The sequence below is a fragment of the Arvicola amphibius genome, chromosome 1, assembly GCF_903992535.2.
Source record: "Arvicola amphibius chromosome 1, mArvAmp1.2, whole genome shotgun sequence".
NCBI classification, from domain to species: domain Eukaryota; kingdom Metazoa; phylum Chordata; class Mammalia; order Rodentia; family Cricetidae; genus Arvicola; species Arvicola amphibius.
This window is the reverse complement of record NC_052047.1, coordinates 22,288,722-22,314,518: the sequence shown is the minus strand read 5'-3', so window position 1 is coordinate 22,314,518 and position 25,797 is coordinate 22,288,722. Positions and strand designations below refer to the sequence as shown.

Genomic DNA, 25,797 nt, shown 5'->3' with positions numbered 1-25,797 from the left:
TGTGTGGAAATCTCAGGATTTCCTCACTTTCTTTCATAAGTCATCACTCATGCCTCATGACCTTGACATTAATTTGCTGCCTGTATGACCAATGTTCTTTGCTATTGAATGATGCCATCTGTAGAGGTTTTGATCCTATAAAGAAAACTAGCTTTTCCAGTAAGATCCTGACAAGGTATCTAGAGTCCAGAGATCACAGCAGCCATGAGAGAATTTTTGTTTAGAAAAGTTGAGACAATAGGATTTTAATGATATGTAATCTTTTGGCCTATTGTGAGGACAGACACTATGTTATTTTTTTTTTTAGCTAGTGATGTGATCAGATCTAGTGTAAAGACACTATACTATGTAAGTTTACTAATAAATGCTTTACTGAGCTATTTTTTGTGAGATTAAAATCAAACACATAGTTAAACACATTACGTATAAATTTTATTTTCTTTCTCACTAATCCCCTCAAATTTCATCAATTTTGAGTACAGTGATCTAAGCATGACTGGGCCAATTCAAAATAAATTAAAAAATAAATATATTTTGTATTGGCTGATGTTAGTCTATTCATTAACATTCTTATTCTGAAGATATTTAGTGAAGCTGTTAATTGCAGAGTCTAAAATTTTTATAACATGAATAAGTTACTTTGGTAATGAGCTCGGGGAAGGGTAAACATGAGGGTTTGATTTGGCATGTGTTCGGGTTGTGATCTTTTTCATGGTATATATTCTTTCTTTCAATCACAATATTAGTGGTGCTGGAAGTCACAGGGCTTTTCTTCATTTCCTGTATTAATTTTCCTGTGACACTCCCTTTCAAAAATGTCCCAACTGAGGAATTCTTCAGTTTATTTTCATCTATTTTTTCTTTGAATTTCCATGCATGTAAATGGTGAATCACAATCAAATCCCTCATTTCCCTCCCGCCTCTCTCCAGGACCACCTGTCACATCTTCCTCTAAGTTTATGCCTTTCGATTATCTATTTATTTATTTATATTATTTTAATTTACAGACTCCAGTTAATACTGATCATATGCTCATGGGTATGGGGTTATCCTTAGGGGCATGAAACGACCTTCAAGAGGTCACACTGTTAAAGAGAAGTGGCTCTCCCTCACCCCCATATTCATCAACTACGAGATAGCATCTGCACAAGAAACAGAGCCTCAGATGACCTTTGCCAGTTCACCCGTTATCTTTTTAATCCCAAATTATTAGAATAATTTGAAATTTTATTTCTTCTTCTTATATATCTAAAGATAGTCTTTAACCTCCTTCTTTAATCTTGTCTTATTCCCCAGGATCATATCTTCCCTGCATTCAGGCGTGTGTAACATATTTAGGTATGTGACATCCAAGATTCATATTTCCAGATAAACACGTCAGTCACCTCAGCAATATAGTAAATCACATCTGTGTACTCTACAGATTATATCCTCTATCATTAAAATAAACATCATAGATACTACATCTTTGCATCTTCATATATTCTAACCTCCCACTCATTCTTAGATCCAGCTGTAAAATTTAGAAATTCTAAATCCATATCTTAGTTAGATTTGCACATTTTATTTTTTGCTTTAAGAGTACTGAACTTTGGAAACTACAAACTATGTTTTTTTAACTTAGGTTTTCTTTCAAATCATATTATTGCACATTATGTCAGAGGAGTGTAATTTTATAAATTTATGTCTTATCCTATGTTCTTTCAAACAATCACAGTATCTTAGGATCTGTTAAGGATGAGAAGTCTGTCATACAGAGCAGAGACATTTAAACTATTTTTTGGTTGGTGTTTGGGTTTTGTTAATTTCTTTGTTTTTCCATCTGAGATAGTCTTTTCTTAATCAACTTGTTGCATTCTATATATTGACTATCAGATTATCGTTTTTAGATTTCCCAGTATAACAAACTTGATTACCATTTGAACTTTATTTCTAGGTGTTATATAAAATCCTGATAATTGCATTGCTAATTTTTAATGTAAAGTCTTACGTTGAAAGGCTGTTGTTAGGTCACCAGTCTTTTTATAATGTTCATTTAGGTATGTACTTCGACTATCTGTATTCATGATATTTTTCCCATAAATATGCCCTAAAAATCTTCAAAGTTTTCTTTTTTTTTTTTCCCTCTTCCCCATGTGCTCAGCATAGTTTTCCACACCTAGGCAAATCTGTGATTCTTGCAGCCAGTAGCACTACTAAAGTAACATTTCTCATGGCACTATTCGACCTGGGAGAGGGACCTTTAGACAAGCTGTATGGTGGGCATAGGGGTCCAGCCAAGTGTAACTCTGAAAGAAGCCAGCGTTTCCACAGACTCGATTGGCAGCTAGAGGCTTTGCTTACTGCTTTACTTGAATATTTACTATTTTGCTTTGGACGGCTACGAGACTGTGTTCATCCCCAGCTTCTCCCATGGCTATTTACAAAGAAATCAAATTGCTTTTCACCGTTGTAGGCTGGCACTAGTAGGGAGTGTCGCCATCTCCTCACTCCTACCGCCCGCTCACCATCTCTGCGTTGGAGCTCTCATTACACTTAGCTTTTCTTCTATTTATTTAATTGAGTTCAAACATTTTCCCTTTAGAACCAAGATTTTCAAGCTGGCTCCTCCAATGTGCTGGGGCCCCCAAGCCTAACCCTGGCCCATAGTAATTTCAAAAACAAGGTTCTTCTGAATTAGAAAGAAAAAAAAATTCCCCTTACAGAGAAATGACTTGGCTAGTGTCCTAGGTTCTTATTTCCCCCTTACCTTTTCCTACCTCGGTTTTGTCAACCTGCCACACATAAGATCTAAATGTTTTATGTGGAGACTTGAGCAGAGAGGCTACACTTATTGAAGCCATATTGAATTGTTTCATGTGGAAAGAATGTTGTTGACAAGTGTTGCACTTGCATATAGATTTCTCTTTTGGGGGTCCAGAGTTGTATCAATCTGCCACACATTCTTAATATATGTATGTAGTCAGTAAATCTATGGTGGCCCATAACACCCTGTTTATGTTCATAGATTTGTAAGAACATAGCTACCAACCTGTTCAAAGCTGAGCTGACTTGCTAACAGCATTTGCTGGCAAAATGGGAGAAAGATTGCCACCAGGGAGACATTGCAAGTACTAATTCTCTTGCCTCTCACGGTAGTTCGAAGAATTACACCATTTAATTCAGTGACTTCTGGAAAAGGGATTCTTCACTCACAGTCCATGGAATGAGTATCTAAATGGAATGAAAACTAATTCTTGCCAGTGTCTCAAGGAACCAGACTTTAAAACTCACTGTTTATTGCTCAGGGTTTCCTTTCCTTTTTATTGCCCAGAAAAGGTTGGGGTGAAAGAGTCAGTTCCATAAAAGCCAAGTAAAATGTGATAATTTACCTAAAAGGATGCTAGCTTGAGGCAAATAAATAAATAAATAAATAGTAAATAAACAAGTGAATAATTATGCTGAATTGTCTGTTTAAATTATAAAAAAATTAAATTACATCTAGCTATTCCTGCTTTTCATTTTGCTTTAGAGCTATATTTTAGTATCAACCAGGTAAAGATAATGTATCTTTTTTTTCTTATCTCATGATATAGGCAAATACTGTCTCATGTTTTCTTCCAAGCCCTATGCTACTCTCTAAAAGCTTAGGAAACACTACTTCAATTCGGCCAGCCCTGCTAAATAACCATTTTGTAGCAGAGCAGGGATGTGACTAGACCTGTTTTTACCTCATGTCTTCTCGGAGCCCTTGTTGTCTTCCTCGGGAGGCCACTGGAGCGGAAGCAACTTCACAATAAATCACCTGCTATCTCATTAACATTCAGGCTTCTAAACATATTTTGTTTTTATGCTTTTAAAGTGAATGCAAATGAACAAATGTAAGGGGTGTTTGACTGTGATTAATGATTTATATAAATTAAAGTTACTAGGGTAAAACAGCACATGCACTCAATGCACTTTATTAATATCAGTAAATATGATTTGATTTATGTGCATAAAATAAGTGATAGTGCCCCAAAGCCTCGCTGTTCTGAGGGATTATAAAATCACTCACTGTAAATATTAACCAGCTACTAATATAATCTGACATCGACTTTTGAAGTTTGGAAAACGATTTAATAATCTGCTTATAGTGGGTAGCATAGCTTCATAAATCAGAACAGAATGCTTAACACACTAAGCATTATGAGGAGCAAATGAGTATTCTGGGGCATAACTCAGCTTTTCTACTATTATATTTATTCTAGGATTTTTGTCATTTCTATTACTATGGGGATGAGCACTTTCTATGTCAGTTTCTTCCTTTGTGTATGTCATCAATAAGAACCTAAAACTGTACAATAAAATAAAGTCTCTGTTAGAAAATAATTTTCTTTTATTAAAATAACCAAGTGCAGCAAAACTACAGATTTTAAAGGTGAGAAACTGGGTCAAACAAAGAAGTCTTAGTATTACTCTGATTCCTAGCTTAAGGAGGCCAGAGGTGGTCAGAATGACTGCCTCTCCATTGGCCAAACGAAATACATCACAGACCTGTTTCAGACAGGAGTAAAATTACCTGTTTTAACTTCCTGGCAGAGGCAAGAGAGAACGTGATTCTGAGCAGTTCCTCAGCACCTTTTCCCCTCATCTTTACCTTCGCCCTGTAATATAGCTCCTTCATATAATCCACTCCCCTGGAGAAAGTGTACAGTCGTGAGCAGTTTGTATTTGTTGTTATTATTATATTACTTAAAGCTTTCATTGACCCATTATGAGGGGAATGCTCTACCAGTGGCTACACAGCTTACTGCATTATCCCTTTCTCTCCTGTACTAAAATCCCGCCAAAGTTTGCTAAGTTGTTAATATAAGTGCCACATAGCCTCTTTACTTACATTTGAAATGTTACTGCATTTAACAGAATTTTATAAAGGCATAGTTTGAGATTTTTGTTTGTTTTAAGCATTTTTTTAGCTATATGGAGAATTCACATAGGAAATGGAGGCATTCTTTTATTTTTTTTCATGGTTTATTTTTTTGTTTTTAAAAATTTCCATCTCCTCCCCTCTTCTTCCCCCTTCACTCCCCTCCCCTCCACCCATACCCCCCCTCCCTCTCTCTCCAGTCCAAGGAGCCATCAGGGTTCCCTACTATATGTTAAGACCAAGGTCCTCCCAACTTCCCCCAGGAAACAATACACCCATAAATTCTGTGGTAACTTTTTATTGTTATGCTGCAACATCAAAGGAACAGTGGAGATGGATTCGGGTTTATGGTTTCAGAGGTTGCCATTCAAAGTAAACTGGCTCCATTGATTTCAAGCCCATGACAGACCTCAGCATTGTGGGAGGACATGACAAAGGGTAAAGCGGTTTACTGCATGACACCTATAAACAGAAGCCAGGCAACAGCCAGAGCAGAGCATGGTACCAGACCTACTTTCTCCCAGAAGCTTTTGCCTACCACAGATTACAATAAATATATTTCTTTCAAGAATGTATTTCTAAGTGACCTTTATTTTTAATTACTCCAAAATGAGAACTAGGCATAATTTTGAAGTAAACAGGGATTAACTCTAGCACATCACAAATTAGTATGTGAAAGGTGACATCTGCTTAAGAAAAATACATGCTAGAAAAAGAATAAATTGTTATACCCATAATTATACTCTATCCAATTAAAATGGCTTTCTTGAAAACAAAGGCTTACATTTTCACCAGCTCAATCTAACTTTCAGTATATCAAGTAAATGTTTAATAGATTCTATGGTGAATTTTTTCATCATGTTTTTTCATAATTCTTCATCCTAAGAGTGTGGCTACTTTATAAGACATTGCCCAGTATAATAGAAGGAAATGTGTAAATACAGGAGGTCGTTTGTGCATTAAGAAAGATTAGAGAGGATATAAGGAGTGAAGGAAGAGAATCAGTTTTGTCTTAAAGAAACAGAAACAGTTCAGGCAGTGGTGGCGCTTGCCTTTAATCCCAGCACTCAGGAGGCAGGGGCCGGTGAATATCTGTGAGTTAGTTCAAGGTCAGCCTGGTCTACAAGAACTAGTTCCAGGACAGGCTTCGAAACTACCGAGAAACCCTGTCCAAAAAAAAAGTAGAAACAGTATTTTTTGTTAGATTTTTCAGTCTAAACAGAATGTAGTGGGTTATGGTAGTATGTACCACAAGCCTCCAAAATTGAAAAGTCAAAATTCTCCCCTTTCTTCAATTCTTAAGTCAGGCATACTTTTGAAAAATGTCATAAACAATATCATATTTCATTATAGCCATTTTCAAAAGGAATCGTTTTCCTTCAATTTACTTATTTCCTCATCTAACCCATGTCCTGGACCTTGTACCATGCCACCCCGAGTTCCTGTCACGTTTGGCCCCAACTTTAAAACGCCTTTCCCTCCCTCATTGTCCCTTCTGTAATTTGGTAGCCTCTGCCTACACTGACATATCTACACTGAAATTCAGAATCCACATACAAGACAGAATGTTTTATTTTTTTAGATATACATTTCATGCATTGTATTGCTTTTAGTTTTATAGTTCAAGTTTCATCCAGAGTGGACCTTTTGAAAGTGATTTTATATGTTACATAATATATTTAAAATGCCATAAATAGGGAGTTATACTGGAAGTCTTATATTTTTGATTTGGGTAAACTTTTGTGTTACTAAGAAGTGATAGTTTCATTGTTTCCTAAGTTTCATTTGGCAAAAATATGCAATTTCAAGTTAAATCTTTGAGATTCACCACATGCCATTTGCAGATGATCAGCAATTTTACTTACAGAAAATGAATCAGTTCACTATGTACAAATGCTAGAATCAGTTCACTATGTACAAATGCTAGAATCAGTTCACTATGTACAAATGCTAGAATCAGTTCACTGTGTATAAATGCTAGAATCAGTTCACTGTGTACAAATGCTAGAATCAGTTCACTATGTACAAATGCTAGAATCAGTTCACTATGTACAAATGCTAGAATCAGATATATGTTTTTACTAAGTTATGTTTTATTCAGAAGGAACTCAGGCTTTCTGCTGTTTTCTGTGGTTAAGGAAAATCACCCTGTTAACTGCAGCCTCAGTGGGCTCTTTTCTAAGTGCTCAATCCTAATTTGCAGCTAAATAGAACAGGCAAATACAAGCTTTGACCACAAACCGTGAGGTTTAGAAGTGAATGACTGGCTGGCCTGGAAGGAAACAGCTGTTAGCTCATCAATGAGGTATCCAAACCAAAAGAATTGTGAGTGGCAGTCTGGACTACCCACTAACATATCCTCTCAGAGGTAATGAAATGAACTGACACAGAACGAAAGAAAAGGGAAGACCCCAAAGGAACATAGGTTCTTCACATCTACAGAGCCGCTACTTCCTCTGCTATCAGCAAGTTTCATGGAAAATTCTGAGTTCCGATCCCACCACCGGTGGCAAGAGTCATCAGACTCTGTGATGCAATGCTTTTCTCGTGAGGTTTTGTTTTGTTTTTTCTCATTTTTTTTATTAGAAATTTCCATCTTCTCCCCTCCTCCTCTCCCCTCCCCTCCCTTCCACCCATACCCCCACTCCCTCCCTCTCCAAGCCAAAGAACCATCAGGGTTCCCTTCACTATGTTAAGTCCAAGGTCCTCCCAACTCCCCCTAAGTCCAGGAAGGTGAGCAACCAAACTGACAAGGCTCACAGTGAGTCCGTCCATGCTGTAGAGTTCAAGCTCATCACCGTTGTCCTTGGTTTCTCAGTCCTCCTCCACCGTCAGCCACATTCAGAGAGCCCGGTTTGGTCCCCTGTTCCATCAGTCCCATTCCAACTGGACTTGGTGGTCTCCCGTTAGATCTGTCCGACCGTCTCAATGGGTGAACGCACCCCTCACGGTCCTGACTTCCTTGCTCATGATCTCCCTCCTTTTGCTCCTCATCAGGACCTTGGGAGCTCAGTCCGGTGTTCCTATGTGGGGCTCTGTCATTTTCTCCATCCAATGCCAGGTGATGGTTCTATGGTGATATGCAAGATATTCATGAGTATGGCAATAGGATCTGGACATTTCTGGCACCCTCTCCTCAGCTGCCCAAGGAACTAGCTGGGGGCATCTTGAAGCCATCACTAAATAACACATCAGTTTCTTCATTAGTAACATGTTCACTGCATTGCATCTGTTAACGTGAAAAAAAAATAGCTAATGAGAAAAAAACCCGAATTTTAAAATCTTTAGAAGAAAGCACAGGTTCTTTTTTAGATTTACAATACAGAAATGATATATATAAAAGAGAAATGTGAAAATAAAACATAAATAGCGTATATGAAAGAGGTTAATGCCCGGTTTATATAAGGGATAGCTACACGTCAATAAATTAAACTCAGTACTTTAGAAGCAAAGGCAAAACATAAAACCAGAACAAACAGATCAAAAAACACAAAAATGCTTAGGAAAACAAGTTTTATGATCAGAGACATGTCTAGAAATGTGGATTACAGAGGACGGCAGTGACAGGAGCTACCAAATTGCAAGTCTGACTCCACTAAGTGTCAGCAAGAATTTGACCAACTGTGTTGCTCCAGGGGATGTGCCCTGATAAGAACACTTCTGACAGTGTCCGAGTGATGTGTTGTGATGTAGACGTAATACACACATTGACCCATGGACTTCTACATATCGGGTACAGAAAGCCTGACTGGTCTGGACATAACCAATTAAGACAAAATAAAAGGGCTGAGACATGATCTAACCCAAAGTATGAATTGCATTATTAAAGAAGAGGGTACAACTTGGCATGCAGGGTCCTTCATTTTATATCAGACTAACAATAGGCCATTCTGTACTTTGGAAATGTGTCATTGAAATCCATAGTAACAGATTCCCAGCAAATGAATTAGCTATTAAAAAGAAGCTGAAGTATCTCCAAACCATTTGAATGAAATTTAATAGGCAGGTTGATTAAAATTTAATAGCAAACTTGTTGGCTATTAAAAGTGCACAGTGTGATAAATCAAGGTGTCAGGTGTTCAATTTATGACTTTAGAAAAAAAATGACAAATGAGCTATTGACTTTCAACAAAATACTGCTTCTTTGACACCTTGAAACTTCATTCATTGTTGAAAGTAAAATATTAAAAATAGGAACTTGTTAGTTATTTTATACAATTTTAAGGGAGTAGGGCAGATTACATTAGTTGTTTTCTTAATAAATAACTTCATCTTGAAAATATAAAAGCTATCTATCTATTCCATACCATAACCCTACAAAATTGAAATGTCTTCTTGTAGGTGGGGAGAAAGGGTACAGTTACTACTTTGTTATGAAGAAAAGTAAAGGGAGTAAACAAAAATATTTAAGATAGACAATGTCTTTGCATTGTTTCTCTGGATTTAGAAGGTTCTTAATAAAAATCTACCTTCTTACACTTTTATTATAGCTTAATATAAAATTATTGAAAAGTATGTGGGAGAAAATTAGTGAACTAATATAGAATTAGGTCCTAAATAGAAGGATCAAACTTATATCCTGTTCAAAACCTTTTGGGTTGGAAGAGATCCAAAAAATGCTTGATGATCACTGATTTAATTATCTATAAGTAAGACTACCAATGTCTTGTATGACCTTGAACCCAAAAAAATATGTTCAAACAAGATAGAATCACAAAGAACAGAATGGAAGATGACTGAAAGAAAAGAATTATCATGGTAAAACTGATTAGGATAAGCAGAATATTCATCATCCTCACTATAAATAATGAGAGGCTGAACACAGAGCTTTATTGTTCTGTGGTTCCTGAGGAAGAGTTATATTATTTTATTGAATCATTAAACTTTGAGTCACAAAATTTTTGGCCCTCCAAATTTGGTGATCACATATAAATATAAGCACATTAAAATCAGAAGTGTGAGGCATAGTGCAGAATAGCAATCAAGTTATTTTAAGAGCTTATCAGAATACTTTTGTTAGCTTGCTGTCAAGAAGTGCTGTTTGAAATATTTCTCTGAATGATAAATCGACATTCAAGAGAGATCCAGACTTTCATCTTGTCTCAGATCTGTCTCCTGCTTCACAGTTTGAAAGCATACTGATCTGCCTTAGATTTCTAGTCTCAGTTACAGTCACCACACGGAACAGCCCAGGTTACAGTGTCATCCGGGTGTTCCAATACCAGAACATGTACGCCATTGCCAGAATGAAAGAGATGATATGCTCAGTGGGGAAATTGCCTATTGAGATGTCAGGGTTTCCTGTCCTACCATTTGAAGTTCACTCGTTCAAAAATCATTGTTATCGATCTCCGTCTTCAGAAATTAATAAAGAAAAAATAAAGTACCCTTTTAAAATGATTATTTTTTTCTAAGGTTTTAGGTTCTGATTGTCTGAATAACCATTAAGAGCAACTTCTCTGAATTGTTCCACATAGAACATGAAAACCCTATTTGGTGTTCATCTTTCTTGCATCAGAAATAAAAGGCTGAAGGAGTGGCACTTTCTGGATCATTATGCATATGTTGAAATTCAACCTTAAGTCCTTTTCATATTTTACTAGACAACTAAGTCACATTTCTGCAGCAAGTATACAGGTATGAGGAGGTAATAACCAGAATTCAGATTAAGGCAAGGGCATTTTTAGATAGCTACTTTATTCTTAGCCTAATTTCAGATTTTATTTTTTTTCCTCTTTTGAATTGTGGTTTTGATTGTTTGGGAACATTGTTGTTACTACCAAAATTAGGATTTGAGGAATATTTTATCACAATGCATAATTCTATAATTGTTTATTTCTGCCTGAACAATTTGATTAGTAAGTGTACCCAGTGTTATATTAGAAGCAAACAAGAAAAATGCCATCAGAAATTGGCCAACAAGCACACTTTAAAGATTATTCCAAATTCATGCTAGAGAGATGACTCAGTGGTTAAGGGCACTTTCTGATCTTCCAAAGGACCCAGATTTGTTTCCTGGCACCCACATGGTGGCTCACAATTACCTGTAACTCCAGGTCTAGAGAGTCTGTTGGCCTCTTCTGGCTGTTGGAGGAACCAAATATGCATGGATGTGCATGTGATATTCATATTTACATGCAGGCAAACACTCATACCCAAAAAAGAAAAATAAATCACCCTTTTAAAAAACTACTCAAAACTGCTTTCACTTCTCATAGACTGTATCGATCTCATCACCTTTTCAGTAACTAAACAGAAACTATTTTTGTTGTTGGTTTTATTGAGCATGGGGTACGTCACATACAGATAAAACTTCAGCATCTAGTTTTCCCTGACACTGTAAAAAATAAAATACCACTTAAACACTTGTACACACACAGTTAGATCTCTCCCATCCCCAGGAAGACCAACTTATTTGTGTCTCCAAACTAACTAACTGGTAAGCTTAACTTTTCTGCTAAAAAACAGTGACAGATGGTCTGTAAACACTGAACTTCTTGGACGTCGTCAGCAATTTCACAGCTGCTGCAAGGGAAGTTTACAAATCAGAAGTCAGTTCCAGGAAAGAGAAAGAGACAAGGTAGACAGATTCCTGGAGAACAGTTTCTGAATTCAAAGTGACCTCCATCAATTGGGGAAAACAGCCAGAAGCAAACGGAACCGGCTGCACCAGAGACGGGTGCAGGGCAGGGCAGACACGGAGAAAAGACAGAAGTACCTTTGCCCACAAAAGGTGGAAGACAACAGGTTCTGTGTAGTTTTTCACCGAAAAGGTTTAAGAATTGGCAACAAGCTAATTTAGTTTTCACGTTCGTTTCTCTCTGCACAGTCAAAGTTGATCACCGCTCAAGTATAATTGCCTACCCCCGTGTGAGTGCAGGTTGTGGGACCGAGATACTCATCTCTCATAAAAAATTGCTCCCTTTAGGGGATGCCGGTCAATAAATAGAACTCAGTAAGCCTGCTCTAAACACCAAACAGCTTTTGAAGAGGTGATATTTTTTTTACATCAGATGAATCTGCAGAGCAATGATTTGATTACTAACATAGTTTCCATCTCTTCTATAGCAACGCATTCCCAGAGTAATCTCTGTCTTTACGCTGTTTGTGAAATAGTAGGTCATCATGTGCTATTACCCACTCTTGTTCTTACTGCTGCAGCCTTCACTTGAAGTAATACTCAACTTGGGTACCACGCACCATGGTCTCCAAGGCTGCATGAGCTATAAAAGGCCGAGGGCAGTAAAAAAGAAACGTGAATTGTAGATAGTGATTCTTCTCATCTTCTCAGGAAAAAGGCTGTTTGCACCCAAGAATAAAGAATGCTATACATTTTTATTCAAGAATATTTAGTTATTTTCATGTGTATTCATGATTATAGTGTAATGATGAGTCTCCTAGATGCATGTGTGTCATTCCTTATGATTTGTCATCCGCAACTGATGCTGACATGCTCCAAAGTGTAAGAAGGTGTTCTCAAGAGTGAAGTGGCTGAGACCAAATTTTGCTTTATGCAGTGAATATTTATCATAATACCTATAAGAATTTCATCCAGTGTGGCCAGCCTTTCCTTAGTGGGACTTGAGTAAAAATAGAGAGAAATGAAATGAAAATCATTCTCAGAACTCAGCTTGTCTTCTATATTCATAGCCTTACTGTCTGAAGTGCTTTGAAAGTACACTCCAGAATTTTTTTTTTTTTTTAAAAAATAAAATCAAATAAAATACCTGGAGAACTGAAATAAAATGTTATTCTGGGAAGGACACAATCAGAAGGATTATGTGAAAAAAAAAACTTTAATCACTTCACTAGAATTCATTCAGAAATTCTTTCTTTTCAAATATCTATCATTTTCCCCTTGTATTCTGGGATTTCTTATAAGATGAACAATAAGAAAAAAACCAAACAGTGAGCCATTAATTTCTTGTTTATACAGAATTTTCTCAAGTTTGTTTGTTATTTATTGCACAGATTATTTTTATATTAGTATAAAAACTTTTCGTTATAGAATAAAGGAACATTTGACATTTTTTATTCATTTGTGCTCTGTGTATAGTGTGTGTGTGTGTGTGTGTGTGTGTGTGTGTGTGTGTATGTGTGTGTGTGTGTGTGTAAGACAGGCCAGAGCAAGCAGTTATCAAAAATCTTCCTCCGTTATTATCCATCTTTTTGGGGGGAGGAATTGGTGTGTGCAAAACATATGCTACTTTTTGGAATATTTTTATAGCATTTTTTTTCAATTTAAAAATTTTGAAATTAAAATACCCTCACATCATTTTCTCCCTTCAACCCCTCCTATACAACCTACCTTGCTAGCTAGCTAGCTCTTAAATTCTTGGCTTTTATTTCCTTAATTATTATTACGTGTGTGTGTGTGTGTGTGTGTGTGTGTGTGTTGGTATATATTCTTAAATATATACCTACAACATACTAAGTCTATTTAATATTAGTTCTATGTATATGATTTCAGGGCTTGTTTCGAGACTGATCCTGGAGCTTACTGATTTAGCAAGCCAAAGCAGTCAGCTGCAGAGAAAAGCCTTCTGCTCCACATCCCAGTGCTAAAACTCACCGCCACATTTGGTCTTTCACTTGGGTGGTTGAGGGCCAAACTCATATCCTTGTGCTTTTATGGGTAGTACTTTATCAATTAAACCATCTCCAATCCCTCATTCTACATCTTACATTTTATAAAGCTAATAAATATATTTTGTGGAAAGGTCTCTCCCTAGCTTATTTTCCAATTAATTTCTGTTAGCTAATGTGTGAGGAAGGTATAGAGATGTAGGAATAAAACCTTATCCTTCTGTGTATTCGAAGGATATAGATATTTTGAGGTTTTTTCTATTTTTAAGGTTTTGACATTAGTTCATCTTAAGTTATATCTTTCATTTTTTATTTAAATACTTACTTAGGGTTATTATAAAGGGTAAATATTTTATTTAAAATATGAACTTTCCTCTTGACTTGAAAGTGATGGAATGAAATGCATGCTGTAGTAGACATTACTTACATATGGTTTGTTTTAAAGATATTTTATACAGTAAATGTGTCAAACAACCATAAGCATATAAAAACCCAAAACATAAGTGTTTTCACTTTTGAATTTCCACTTTTGTCTTAATGACACTATAATACATTGCTTTTACCTTTAAAGAATAAATGCCCTGTATTTTTAGTTCTTTATTGAAAAATAACATTCTGGCAGACCTATTGTGTGACTTATAGCTGGCCTCACATTGCACAATAAGAGACAATTTAAATGAACATACAGAATAACATCAGCCAGTAAATGCTGAGTACTTACTAGTGATACATTTGATTGAGTTCTATGCAAATTCCACAAAGGATATCCAGAAGACAAACAATGACTTATTTACTGAAAGATCTGATATTTTCAACTTTAGTGCACTGGCAGGCTACATGATCCTTTAAATTAATTTTCCAGTTTCTCACTTTTATGGTTAAAATACTTATTAGTTTACCAGTATCTTACCAGACAAATGTCTCTTTATTGCTTTTAAAACACTTCCTATGTGTGGAGAAAAGTTTTGCCTTGCAAACTAAATCTAGTTTACTTTTATTAGAAGGTAATTATACATCTGTATGTAATTGTATAAAACAATGTGGAGCCATCATATATGCCAGTATCTTGTGAATCTGAATATCACAACCAGGATATCGATCCGCAGTGATCTACCCAACTTATTCAGATTTCATCAGCTTTATTTGTAGCTAAATAGTGTTTGTGTGTTTATTTATTGAGTGCAGTATTATCCTAACATAGAGTCATACTGCCACTATCACAGTCAATAGTCAGAATAGTTTCCTATTTCTATGGCTGCAGGATATGCTCTTGTGACCACATTCCCTTGCCTCCTCATTCTGTCTTGGATCCTTAGCAACCACTCATCTGTTCTCCTTTTACATGATTAATATATATGTATATATACATGTATACGTATATACATCTATATATATGGAATTACATAGTATGTAGCATTTGGGCTTTGACTCTTCTCTCCCAGTATAATCTTTAGAAATTTGGCTAGTTTTTAAAGCATACAATGATTGCTTTTTTTGATTGCCTAAAAGTCTTCCATAGTTAGCAAGATATTTGGCAGACTGTTTGACTATCTTATTAGCCATCAGTTGAAAGAAATTCAGGCTCTTTCCTGTTTGGGGCTATTAGAAATACAGCTGCTGTGAATTTCATTTACAAATTATAACCTGAAAATGAATTCCAGTTACTCTGGAATCAGTGACCAAGAATGGAGCTGCCAGATGACATGGTGACTTTTTTGTTTAATGAGAATCTGCCAAACCTTTTTTGAGAGTAACTGTGATTTTATATTGCTACCATGGCATGTGATCAATCAGGTTTCTCTGCTCCCTTCACCTATATTCTCTGCTGAGGCCGTTTTCATTTTACAAATACAGTGTTATTGTGATTTAAGACATTCCCCTATGGAATCACAGTTCTTTTGTGAACTTAACCCTTGTGAATCTTTTCTTTGAAAAGTCTATTTATCATTATCTATCTGTTTCTGAATGGATTTTCTTTGGTTTTAATACTGATATTTTGCTTCTTACTGCTGATTTCTGAAAGGCTTTTCTATGGTTTTGATTAGTAGAATAGCAAATACTCACAGACATATGAAAAATATATTCTCCCAGTCTATAGTTTGTATTATGTTCATACTCATTTAATTAGCCTGTATTATATATATATCCATATATATCCTTCAAGTCTACAGTGAATATGTTCATTCATGTATACCTATGTATTCAACCTACCTCCTGATAAGATTCGTGTTTGTCTTTCCTGAATTGCATTATCCCTTCACCTGACATAAATTACAACCTAACATATCATTTTCATAAAGAGTCTAAACATATTTAATATAATTATTCCTCTTATCTTTTCCATTGTGGGTCATTGATTTAGTAGGTATCAGGTTGTCACTAGAGTGCTAATATGATAGACAATAACAATATCTGTTAGCTAACACTTAACACTTTGTTACTTTAGCATTCTAAAGTTTGAACAACTAGTTGGAAAATGGAAAATATATATATATGTGTGTGACTGTGTGTGTATATTCTTTAATACCATGAAGATGATACTTTATTTAAATTGAATAACATGATTTTCGTATTTGTTCAATCACCAGATTAGTATGCTTACTATGGTGTACTAATGAGTAATTGCACTTTATTCTATTGCAATTTAAATATTTTCATAGAATTTTAAGCAATATCAAATTCTTCCGCTGTGTCAACAACTGCTTTCCAAATGAGTGTTCAATCATATTTATTGCATTTTGTTCTTTTTTACTTTTGTGAAAAAAGAAAAGCCTCAATGGTTTCTGTGAATGAGGGAACATCTTTGTTTAATTTTTAGCTTTCTTTCTGCATTTTAACTTTTTCTTTGTCTGGCTTTAGCTTTGTGTTTTGTATGGATGGCAAGATTTGATTTATTTTTTTAATTTTAATTTCAGTTTTTACAAGCATGGGAATTCTTGCATACACCTTGGGAAAGAGAGTACCCTAGATATGGCTTAATCAACACTGTAAACTCTTTCCCATTTACTCAAATATGTGCATCGTTGAAATGCGTGTGCCAGTATTTTATTATTTTATTTTATTTTATTTTATTTTAGTCTATTTAGCTGCCTGCCTGTAATCAGGACGATGTCAATTGTTGTCATTCTAAATGTTTCCTTTCTTTTTATCAAGCACATTTGCCTGATTGACCTTTTTTTTTCTCTGTCTTTCTATGGGGCTGCTCCAGGAGCCATGGCTAATCATCTTATAAGCAATGCTCTGCTTCGTCCGCATGGTACTAACAATCCCTATAATACATTGCTTGGGGAACCGGCGGTCTGTAACAACCCTTCTATCAGCATGTACAACGCACAAGGTGTGCTGGAGTTTCTCTTAAGTTTTCCAAGTGAGAGTCCCACTTTATGTAGCTTTGATGAGCACATTCGATTTTCTTTTCTCCTGCCTTTCCTTGGTTTTGGAAGCAGACACACAGACTCCTTCTACATTCTGCTCCTCTTGGTGCTTTTATTTTCCATTTTCCTTAGGCTTCCTTAGTAAGAAGTAGATGCCTCCCGATAAGCAAATGCCTGAGTTATCAGTGTGTGTTTGTTTTCCTGTGCTGTTATGAAATGTATTGTGCTTTGTCAGTACTTCCCTGTTATTCATTTATTTCTATATTAAATACCTGTGTACTTATTGTGAGAAATGAGAATATTTGTCTAAGGTAAGTAAGATGAAGGAAGATGATTCAGTAGTCTTAATGTTATAAGAGTGGGGAAATAAATCTTTCTTTGGGGTATCATGAAGTTCACTGTGGGCACAAAGCATTAGTATTGATGAAAGCATTAGATTAACTCCAGGGAAAAGTACATTGACCTAAGCCATGGGGGACAGAGCAGCAGGCGGCATGGCAGAAGCCATTTCACTTCTCCCTCAGCTCTCGCAAGGCCTATAGGACTTGTTCCAGGCAAGCCACAAAATAAATAAATAAATAAATAAATAAATAAATAAATAAATATAAAATTATACCGTACTTATTGTGAAGATGGTTTCTCTGTGCATTGTCTTGCTTAAAATTATATAAAAATCATATTCCAAGGAAAAAATAAGCATGCATTTTTTTTAAAAAAGTCTTCTAGTATAAACATTTTTTAAAAAAATCTTTTGCAAGCATAAAAATTTGATAGGAACACAGAGCATTTTTAAGTGTCCTATTTCTGTGAATGTAAAAAGACCACAAAAATTACTCAAGTAAAAGTTGCACAAAATACCCGCCCCCCAGTGATCCACTCATTTAAAATGATGTTTCCCAGAAGATTCATCAAGATAGGGACTTCTTTGGTTCCTTTAAATCAAATGTGATAGATTGGCATTCTTTTTCTGTTACAATCAGAACACTAGGAGGTTTCTTGTTTCCTTGCTTTCATTTAATCTGAGGTGAAGGATTATCGCTGTAATTGTGTAAACCTGTGCCCCGTTCTAAAAAGGGGTGTTCTCTGGTATTCCAGCGCATCTCACACCTTCTGGGTGTGCACACATGGCTCCTTTCCCTGTGCTAAGAAATTTTTAAAAATGATTTTTAAAGTTTTAAAGTTATCCATTAAATGGTGACTTTAAGATGTTTGCAAATAAGTAATTGTGCAAGCCCTCAGACCCATCAAGTTTCTTGAGGACTGCATGTCTAAGGCTCACAGACTTTAAGAATCTAAAGGAGAGGTCTAGAAATGAACTCCTCACTTGACGATGACTGTAAGGTTCAGTTTTTCGTGTAACAATGGCCTCCACACCTCAGGATCCTATATATTTATGACTGAAGTGCTCAGTCTGTTTTTCATGTGTGTCCATATCTCCCTGGCTATGCCGCTTAAGTCAGTTTCTGAAGTAAAGAAGAGCCCGTGACTCCTTTTTCGTTCTATGATCTTTTAAATATTGAAAGCAGCCAATGTGTTTCCTCTGTGCTTCCATGTCCCTTCATGAAACAGAACAATCAGTGTGAGACAGTGTCTGGATCTTTTCCTGGTCACCCTCTCATACTATTTGCTGTTTATCAGTGGCTCTATGCCTTTGCAGTACTGTGTGAATTGTGCCCAGTATGGTCTGCCATATGTGATTTGGCAGAACAATCTGGTAAAACAAAACAAAACAAAACAAAAAACCCAAACATTTTACTTTGTCCTTTATTTTCCATAGGAAGTGATAAGTAAATATGTCATTATAAGCAATTTAAAACATGCTGTGATATCAGCACATTTTAAATGATGCTATGTGACTATTTGTACTATATATTTTAATTAGATATATTCAACATTATTCCTCTTACACAAGATGTTGAAATTGTTTTACATACTGAATTTAAATTATCTTTGTTTTGCTTTTTTGATTTTTATACATAATTTATAATTGCTTATAGAAGAAAAACTGTCAATCATTATTTGAAATTTTTCCCTAAACTAATATTTACCTTTTCATCTTCATCCAAAACTGAAGGAGTTTTTAAAATAAGAAATACATGTAAAACTTATTAAATAAGAAATTTCTGGTGGTAAAACTCTATAAGTAATCTCAATGATAAAGTTTGAAGCTACCCTGAGGTAACTTAGACAAAATGAATATAAAGATATAGAAGCAAAATTTTTACAGTGTGAAATTTAAAATATCATATGCATATAGTGGTATTCTTCTGTCATCCATAACTAGACATTGTTATATAAAGTTATTAATAAATATACGAAGACTTCATCCAGATGAATTTGTCTTTTGTTCAGTAAAGTTAATATAAATACTGTGAGCTATTTTGAAATAAAAAACTTAAGTAATTTTGTTTTTAGAGTCAAAGTTGAAATTACGTAGCTATTTATGTTATAGTTCTTTTTAAGAAATTAAAGAACTGTAGTAGTGCTTGAAGTAAGTTTTTAAAAACTAGCCAAAACTACATCCTGGTGATTGTCATATTGCTGCTAATCCTATGCTTTCAGATGAATGCCTTACATTCTTACTGGCCAGGGAAAATCTTACATGAAATATAGGTGGTTTGGTATGTCCTGGAGTGGTTCATATTGAATTACCACTTGATTTTGTTCTGTGGACCCTCTAAGTCATTTGTGCCCGTGGTTTTCAGGCACTGGAACATACAGAATGAAAGTATTCATTCTTGCTTGTAATGCCTTTTACTTAAATTTGCAAAAGTGTATTTATAGTATTATTGAAGTATATAGTGTTAGAAATAAAAATGAAGAATATGCATCTGTTATTATGCCTATGTAAGGAAATATTTAAAATCTCATGCATAGTATTTCTGGACCATTATCTAGTCAGTAAGAAAAGTTCAACTTTTTTTAAATTTTATTTTATTTATTTTGGTTTCTTGAGACAGGGTTTCTCTGTATATTTTGTAATTCTCTCCTGGAATTAGCTCTTTTCTTCCAGGCTGGCCTCGAACTCTCAGAGATTCGCCTTCCTCTGCCTCCAGTGTGCTAGGATTAAAGGCATGTGTCTCCACCACCCGGCTGAGGAATTCAAGTTTTTATGAAAATAAGTTTCATTGAAAAACTTGTCAAAACAACACTGTATGGAGAAAAAGTCATGATTTTACTAAAATAAATGAACTTTTCACAGTATTTGAATTCAAATCCAAAGCTTTAAAGAAAGACATAAACTCGAGGACAGGATGCAGTGAAGAATGCATCATGTTTGGTTGGAATGAGAAATTATATAGACTATAAGTTAATATTCCCTTATAGCTTCTAAAGCATGTGGCACGGAACACAAGAGACTGTAGAAGAGTTGAGAGAAGTCTCTGACCACCTTTCCTATTCTTGCTTTTTTTAATTAGCACTGTGGCATCAGGTCAGGTGCAGGCTCTTTTGATATTAGTTGCCTCACTTAATGAGCCACAATGAGCTGGGAAGAATTTAATTGGTTGAGAAACAGTTTAGCTGTTTATTTTAAACTCTCCTTCTAAAGCTAATTCAAAGTTTTAGATGTGATTGCCTCTTCCTCTTAAAATGTGCCATCTTTTATGAAAAGTAAATCAATACTTAAAATATAAAAACTCTTCCTTTAGCTAGTAAATATGGCCAAAATGTGAATATATAAAAATATAAACTCATAAGATTGTACATTTTGTATACACTAACAAAAATCGTAGTGTCAAAACATAAAACTCATTGAATTACAAGCCAGAGTCTGCTAACATGATATGGCCCAGGAGCTGTCTTGATTTTATTTCCAGTTATTTTCACTTCCCTATAAACAAAACAGCAAAAATAATTATTGTTCTGCTCTGAATTACAGATAGGTTTTCCATAGAGTAAAATTTCTTGGGATTGTCTTTTAGATCATCTACTCGTAAAATATTGTGTTAAGTATGATGATACTACAATCCAAAGGAAACTTCCTATTGAGGGTGAAAGTTTTTCTTCCACATATTGGGAAATACTAAGTGGATTTAATATTTTCCCTGTAGTTAAACATCTTCTTAATGTGAATTTCAAAAATGGCAGCCTTGATTCTTCTATTTATAATAACTCAGCATCTCTCCAGGAAGAAACACAAGTAACCAAAGAAAACAGTTATGAAAACTTCAACTCGGGTATTCTTTCTGTGTTTTATTTTTAATTTCACCAATGTTTTCTAAAAGTATATGATGTTCCTTTAGCAGATACTTTCTAATATCACATACATATCATACCACAAAGCAGTGATAGAAATAATCATAGTTTAGCAAGATGTACACTTTTAATCCCAGTACTTGGGAGGCAGAGGATCTGAGTTTGAGGCTGGTCTGATCCACAGAATGAGTTTTCAGGACAGCCAGGACTACACAGAGAAACTGTCTTGAAAAAACAAAAAACAAAATAAAACAAGAAAAACAAAAAGTGAAACAATAAAAGAGGAAGAAAGAAAGGAAGGAAGAAAGAAAGACAGACAGAAACAGTGAAGCTTACCCTCTTTTTATTTTTTAAGACAATTTTAAATGTTATGTAAATGTATATGAAATTTACAAGCTATAGAAACACGAAAGCGTCATTGTACTGGTGTGTATTAAGGTGGAGGACCCTTATATTTTGACTAACATTTTAGTATTTGAATTATGAAAAACCATGTAACACAGACTCATGGATTTGGGGCAGTGGAAATGATATCCTGTGACTCTTTTTTCTGCATATCATCAATTTGCTTTTGACTCACGTTTCTCCTATTGTCGCTGTGAGCTTACTCGTTGTTTTTTCTTTCCTTTTCTTCATGCTGTCGTTTAGAGCCCTACAGAGAGACAAGTATGGGAGTAAAGCTAAACATTGCATATCAAATGTAATTTTTTTCAGTTCACTTTTATTGCATCACATATAGATGATGTAGTTATTAAAAACAGTTCATCTCACAATTTTCAAAACGAAAGAGCCTATAAATTGACTTCTATAAATATCTGCTAATAGAGACTAGACGCTTTGTTGTCTGATTCTTTTATTCTGTCACATAATCAATGTAATTGTTAAGTCTCATGTAGTGTTTGTGTGAGTTAAATTGTTTTTAAATTAAGCATATTTTTTTTGCAAAGTAACCCATAAACTTTTAATTTTAATTAGTGCATTCCATCATTAAAAATGTGTCCCATTGCAACATGCCCACTTTATTTTCTATGGCTGTTTTAAGTCCAACACCAAATGCATTGATAACAAAAATAAAAAATAAATAGCGTGTTTCAATGCATAGGCACCATTACTCACAAACATTACGCATCTTGTCCCAGCCTCTCCCACAGCAATCACCCGTCATATGCAGCACCTTAAGAAAGCATTTACTTTTTTTTCTTAACATTGTGACTTTGTGTACCAGATATTTTATGACATGAAAATAAATCGCTTCAACCTATGTCTGTGGTGACTGCTTATTAATGAATTTCACCAGTCGCTATTTTTGAAATCTCTTTTACTTGAATGGAAAGCATGTGAAAAGTCCATATAAAATTGGCATCTATGTGACATGTTGTTTCAACGGTCATCAAACTGCGTTTTCATAAACATACAAATGCATCACAGATATAGAATGGGTGTTATATTTTCACAATTGAGAAGTGTATTGTGAGGTTTAAGAGAATTTTTCAAGTAAATTTTTTGGAAATACTCTTCCTTATTTATCACCACTGGCTAAATGTGTAGGTGTTTTTTTTTTTTTTTTCCTTTGTGGATGTGCTCAAAGTGATTTGTGAAACTATTATAGATTCTTGAACTTCTGCTTATTCAAGGGAATGCAAAAACCTTGAAGAAGTTTGTGGTTAAATTTATTTCCCTGCAGCTGTTTCTTGCCAGAATAAAATGTTTATCTTCTTTCTAAGTAAATTTTAATACATCCCAAGTCATCAGTCACTATAAGATGGTAATTTTTAATAATGATGTCCTGCTTTTAGGAATAAAACCCTGTGTTTTTACACATTCTTCTATAGTATTTTCAGTGACCCTGAATAATAACTTATGGGTTAATATATAGTAATATCTAAAGTGATTACAATACAAAAATACAAACACTTTTGGAAGTATATATAAATTATTTCGATGTGCCACTTATTTGACTGGGCATTATTTCACGACTTGCAAATTTAATCTAATCCTTTTGTGGTTTTGTATGCAACAATTATTTTAATCTTCCTAAATTATATGTCAAATTACCAAAAGCTGCTTTTCTTACTTTTGAATTACATATTCAAAGTGCCACACATGAATTATGTTATAGCTATTTCAGAGATATGTAAAGTTAGATGATGTTTTAACTGACTTTGATGTGTATAAATTGAAAGCAACAAATGACTATATAAAAAACTTATTTTAATTTGCCAGTTACAACTAAATGCACTTCATGTATCAAATTCTGTTTGTGTGAAATTGGAAATTAATAACATAGTTTTCTTTAAAATTTATTTCAAGTAGTATTTATTTTCTACTTAAAACATTTCTGTTAGTTTTTTGAATTTTATATACATACATGCTGACATGTACAGATTTAATATGCTTTTTGTTTCTTTCCATTTTATATTTAAGATGCTAGCAATTTATACATATTTTAGACTCCATGAATGTTTCTACTTTTGTGTTTGTGTGTGTGTGTGTGTGTGTGTGTGTGTTCGATGGCTCATTGGATATAAATGTCATAGTGTCTTGTAATCTTTTTCAGAGGGGCTTCTGAACAATGCCAGGGATACAAGTGTCATGGATACTCTACCACTGAATGGTAACCATGGCAACAGTTACAGCATTGCTGGCGGTGAATACCTGAGCAACTGTGTGCAAATTATAGACCGTGGCTATAACCACAACGAGACCGCCCTAGAGAAAAAGATCCTAAAGGAACTCACTTCCAACTATATCCCTTCGTACCTGAACAACCACGAGCGCTCCAGTGAACAGAACCGGAATATGATGAACAAACTGGTGAACAACTTAGGCAGTGGGAGTGAAGATGACGCCATAGTCCTGGATGACGCAGCGTCCTTTAACCATGAGGAGAGTCTGGGCCTGGAACTCATTCATGAGGAATCTGATGCTCCCTTGCTGCCCCCGAGGGTTTACTCCACCGAGAACCACCAGCCACACCATTACAGCAGGAGACGGCTCCCCCAGGACCACAGCGAGAGCTTCTTCCCTCTGCTAACTGACGAGCACACAGAAGATCTGCAGTCACCGCACAGGGACTCTCTGTACACCAGCATGCCGGCCCTGGCCGGCGTGCCCGCTGCAGACAGCGTGACCACCAGCACCCAGACCGAAGCCGCAGCGGCCAAGGGTGGTGACGCGGAAGATGTTTACTACAAAAGCATGCCAAACCTGGGCTCCAGAAACCACGTGCACCCGCTGCACGCCTACTACCAGCTGGGGCGCGGCAGCAGCGATGGATTCATAGTTCCTCCTAATAAAGACGGGGCCTCTCCGGAGGGAACTTCTAAAGGACCCGCGCACTTGGTCACTAGTCTATAGAAGATGACACGGAGATGGCAGCCAGCAGGACTGCAAACACCCAGTGAACCATTCTGAGTTGACATAAGCAGTGGTCATCCTGTGTACTCCGACACCTGATGCTGTTCTCGAAAGAGAGACTCTCTGACATTTTTTTTTAACTTGAATTTTTAGTCGGCCCAGGGGAGAAAGCTCACTGCTGAGACCCTCCTGTGCCCCGTTCTTCCCCATCCTTTCCCCTCAGATGGAGACTTCATTATGTTAATGAACGAGATATGAAGAAAATGGCGCTCATTGTGGCCTTGTTGAATTATGTTGTGTTTGTTTTAACATCTCTGATGCTCTGTTACTACAATCACAAGGACCTGTTGTTTTGTTTTGTTTTACTTTGTTTTTTGTTTTTTTGTTTTTTGTTTTGTTTTGTTTTTTTTTTTTAAAAAGGCCAGAACAATGGTTTGAAATTAGTAACAATGCTGCATCTAGATTGGAGTGCTGGCCGGCCGTAGAAGCAGAGAAGAACTGTATTACCTAGCGGTTCATGGTCACTCACAACCTGAGTTCACCACAGCGGCAACAGCTGTGGGAAACAAAAACAAAACAACACAATGAATAATCTGACGGAGGGGAATTCTAGAATTATATGCTAAGTGCATATTTTATGATTTGCTGTATTAACTGATGATAAAACTAACGGCAGAAACAAATTGAACAATTTCTATGTAATGTACAGATACTAGCATTGCGCATATAGTCTGCTTTCTGTTCCTCCAGAATTTGAGTCCTGTTAATGTAGTGGCAAAGAAGAAATTTTCTTTTGTGCTAGTCTTGCAAGTTTGTCTACCAGTAAAAGAGCCAAGTTTCCTTCCTTTCTTGTTTTCTTCTTTTTTTTTTCTTTTGTCCCCTCCCCCACCTCTTTTTTCCTTTAAAAATTCACCTGGCAAAAAAATAATAATAATAAAGAAATGAAGCTATCACTTTATAAGAATCATTTTCTAGTAATGCAAACAAATTATTTTTTACAAAAAATAAAATAAAATAAATAAAATTAGACGTCCTTCCCTCACTATATATCTTTATCCAGCCCGAATATTTCCAGAACCATTTTTGCAAATTAGAGCAGGACAAATTTTATGTTTCCCGGGCACATCTGTTGTAATGCAAAGCATATTTGGCAAGCAGTTCATCACCAAGGCAGTAGCTATGATTCTAGAAGCTAAGAGGTGTCTATAGAGCTAGAGCGGCTTCTGCATGTGAAAAGCTGTATTCCATAGGCCTCCCAGTGCTGAATGTGCAGTGTGACCCCATGAGGGCGCCTGCACTACCAATTGTTAGAGGAATTTCACTCCCTCCTAGTGAGAGTGGAAAGGTCAAATTATTTTGAAATGATTTTTTAAAGTCTTCTGTTAACAGGAAAAT

General features: G+C 35.6%; 1 protein-coding gene across 1 annotated transcript in view; it reads left to right on the top strand.

Annotated features, from left to right (window-relative positions):
• The window catches only part of Adgrl3 (adhesion G protein-coupled receptor L3), a 457,067-nt gene extending 431,699 nt beyond the window's left edge, over window positions 1–25,368 (top strand). Inside the window, exon 23 of the mRNA XM_038331368.1 lies at window positions 23,603–25,368. Coding sequence (XP_038187296.1) covers window positions 23,603–24,402 — 800 coding nt within the window. The 3' untranslated portion in view covers window positions 24,403–25,368. The remainder of the gene's footprint in view (window positions 1–23,602) is intronic.
• The last annotated feature ends 429 nt before the right edge of the window (window positions 25,369–25,797 follow it).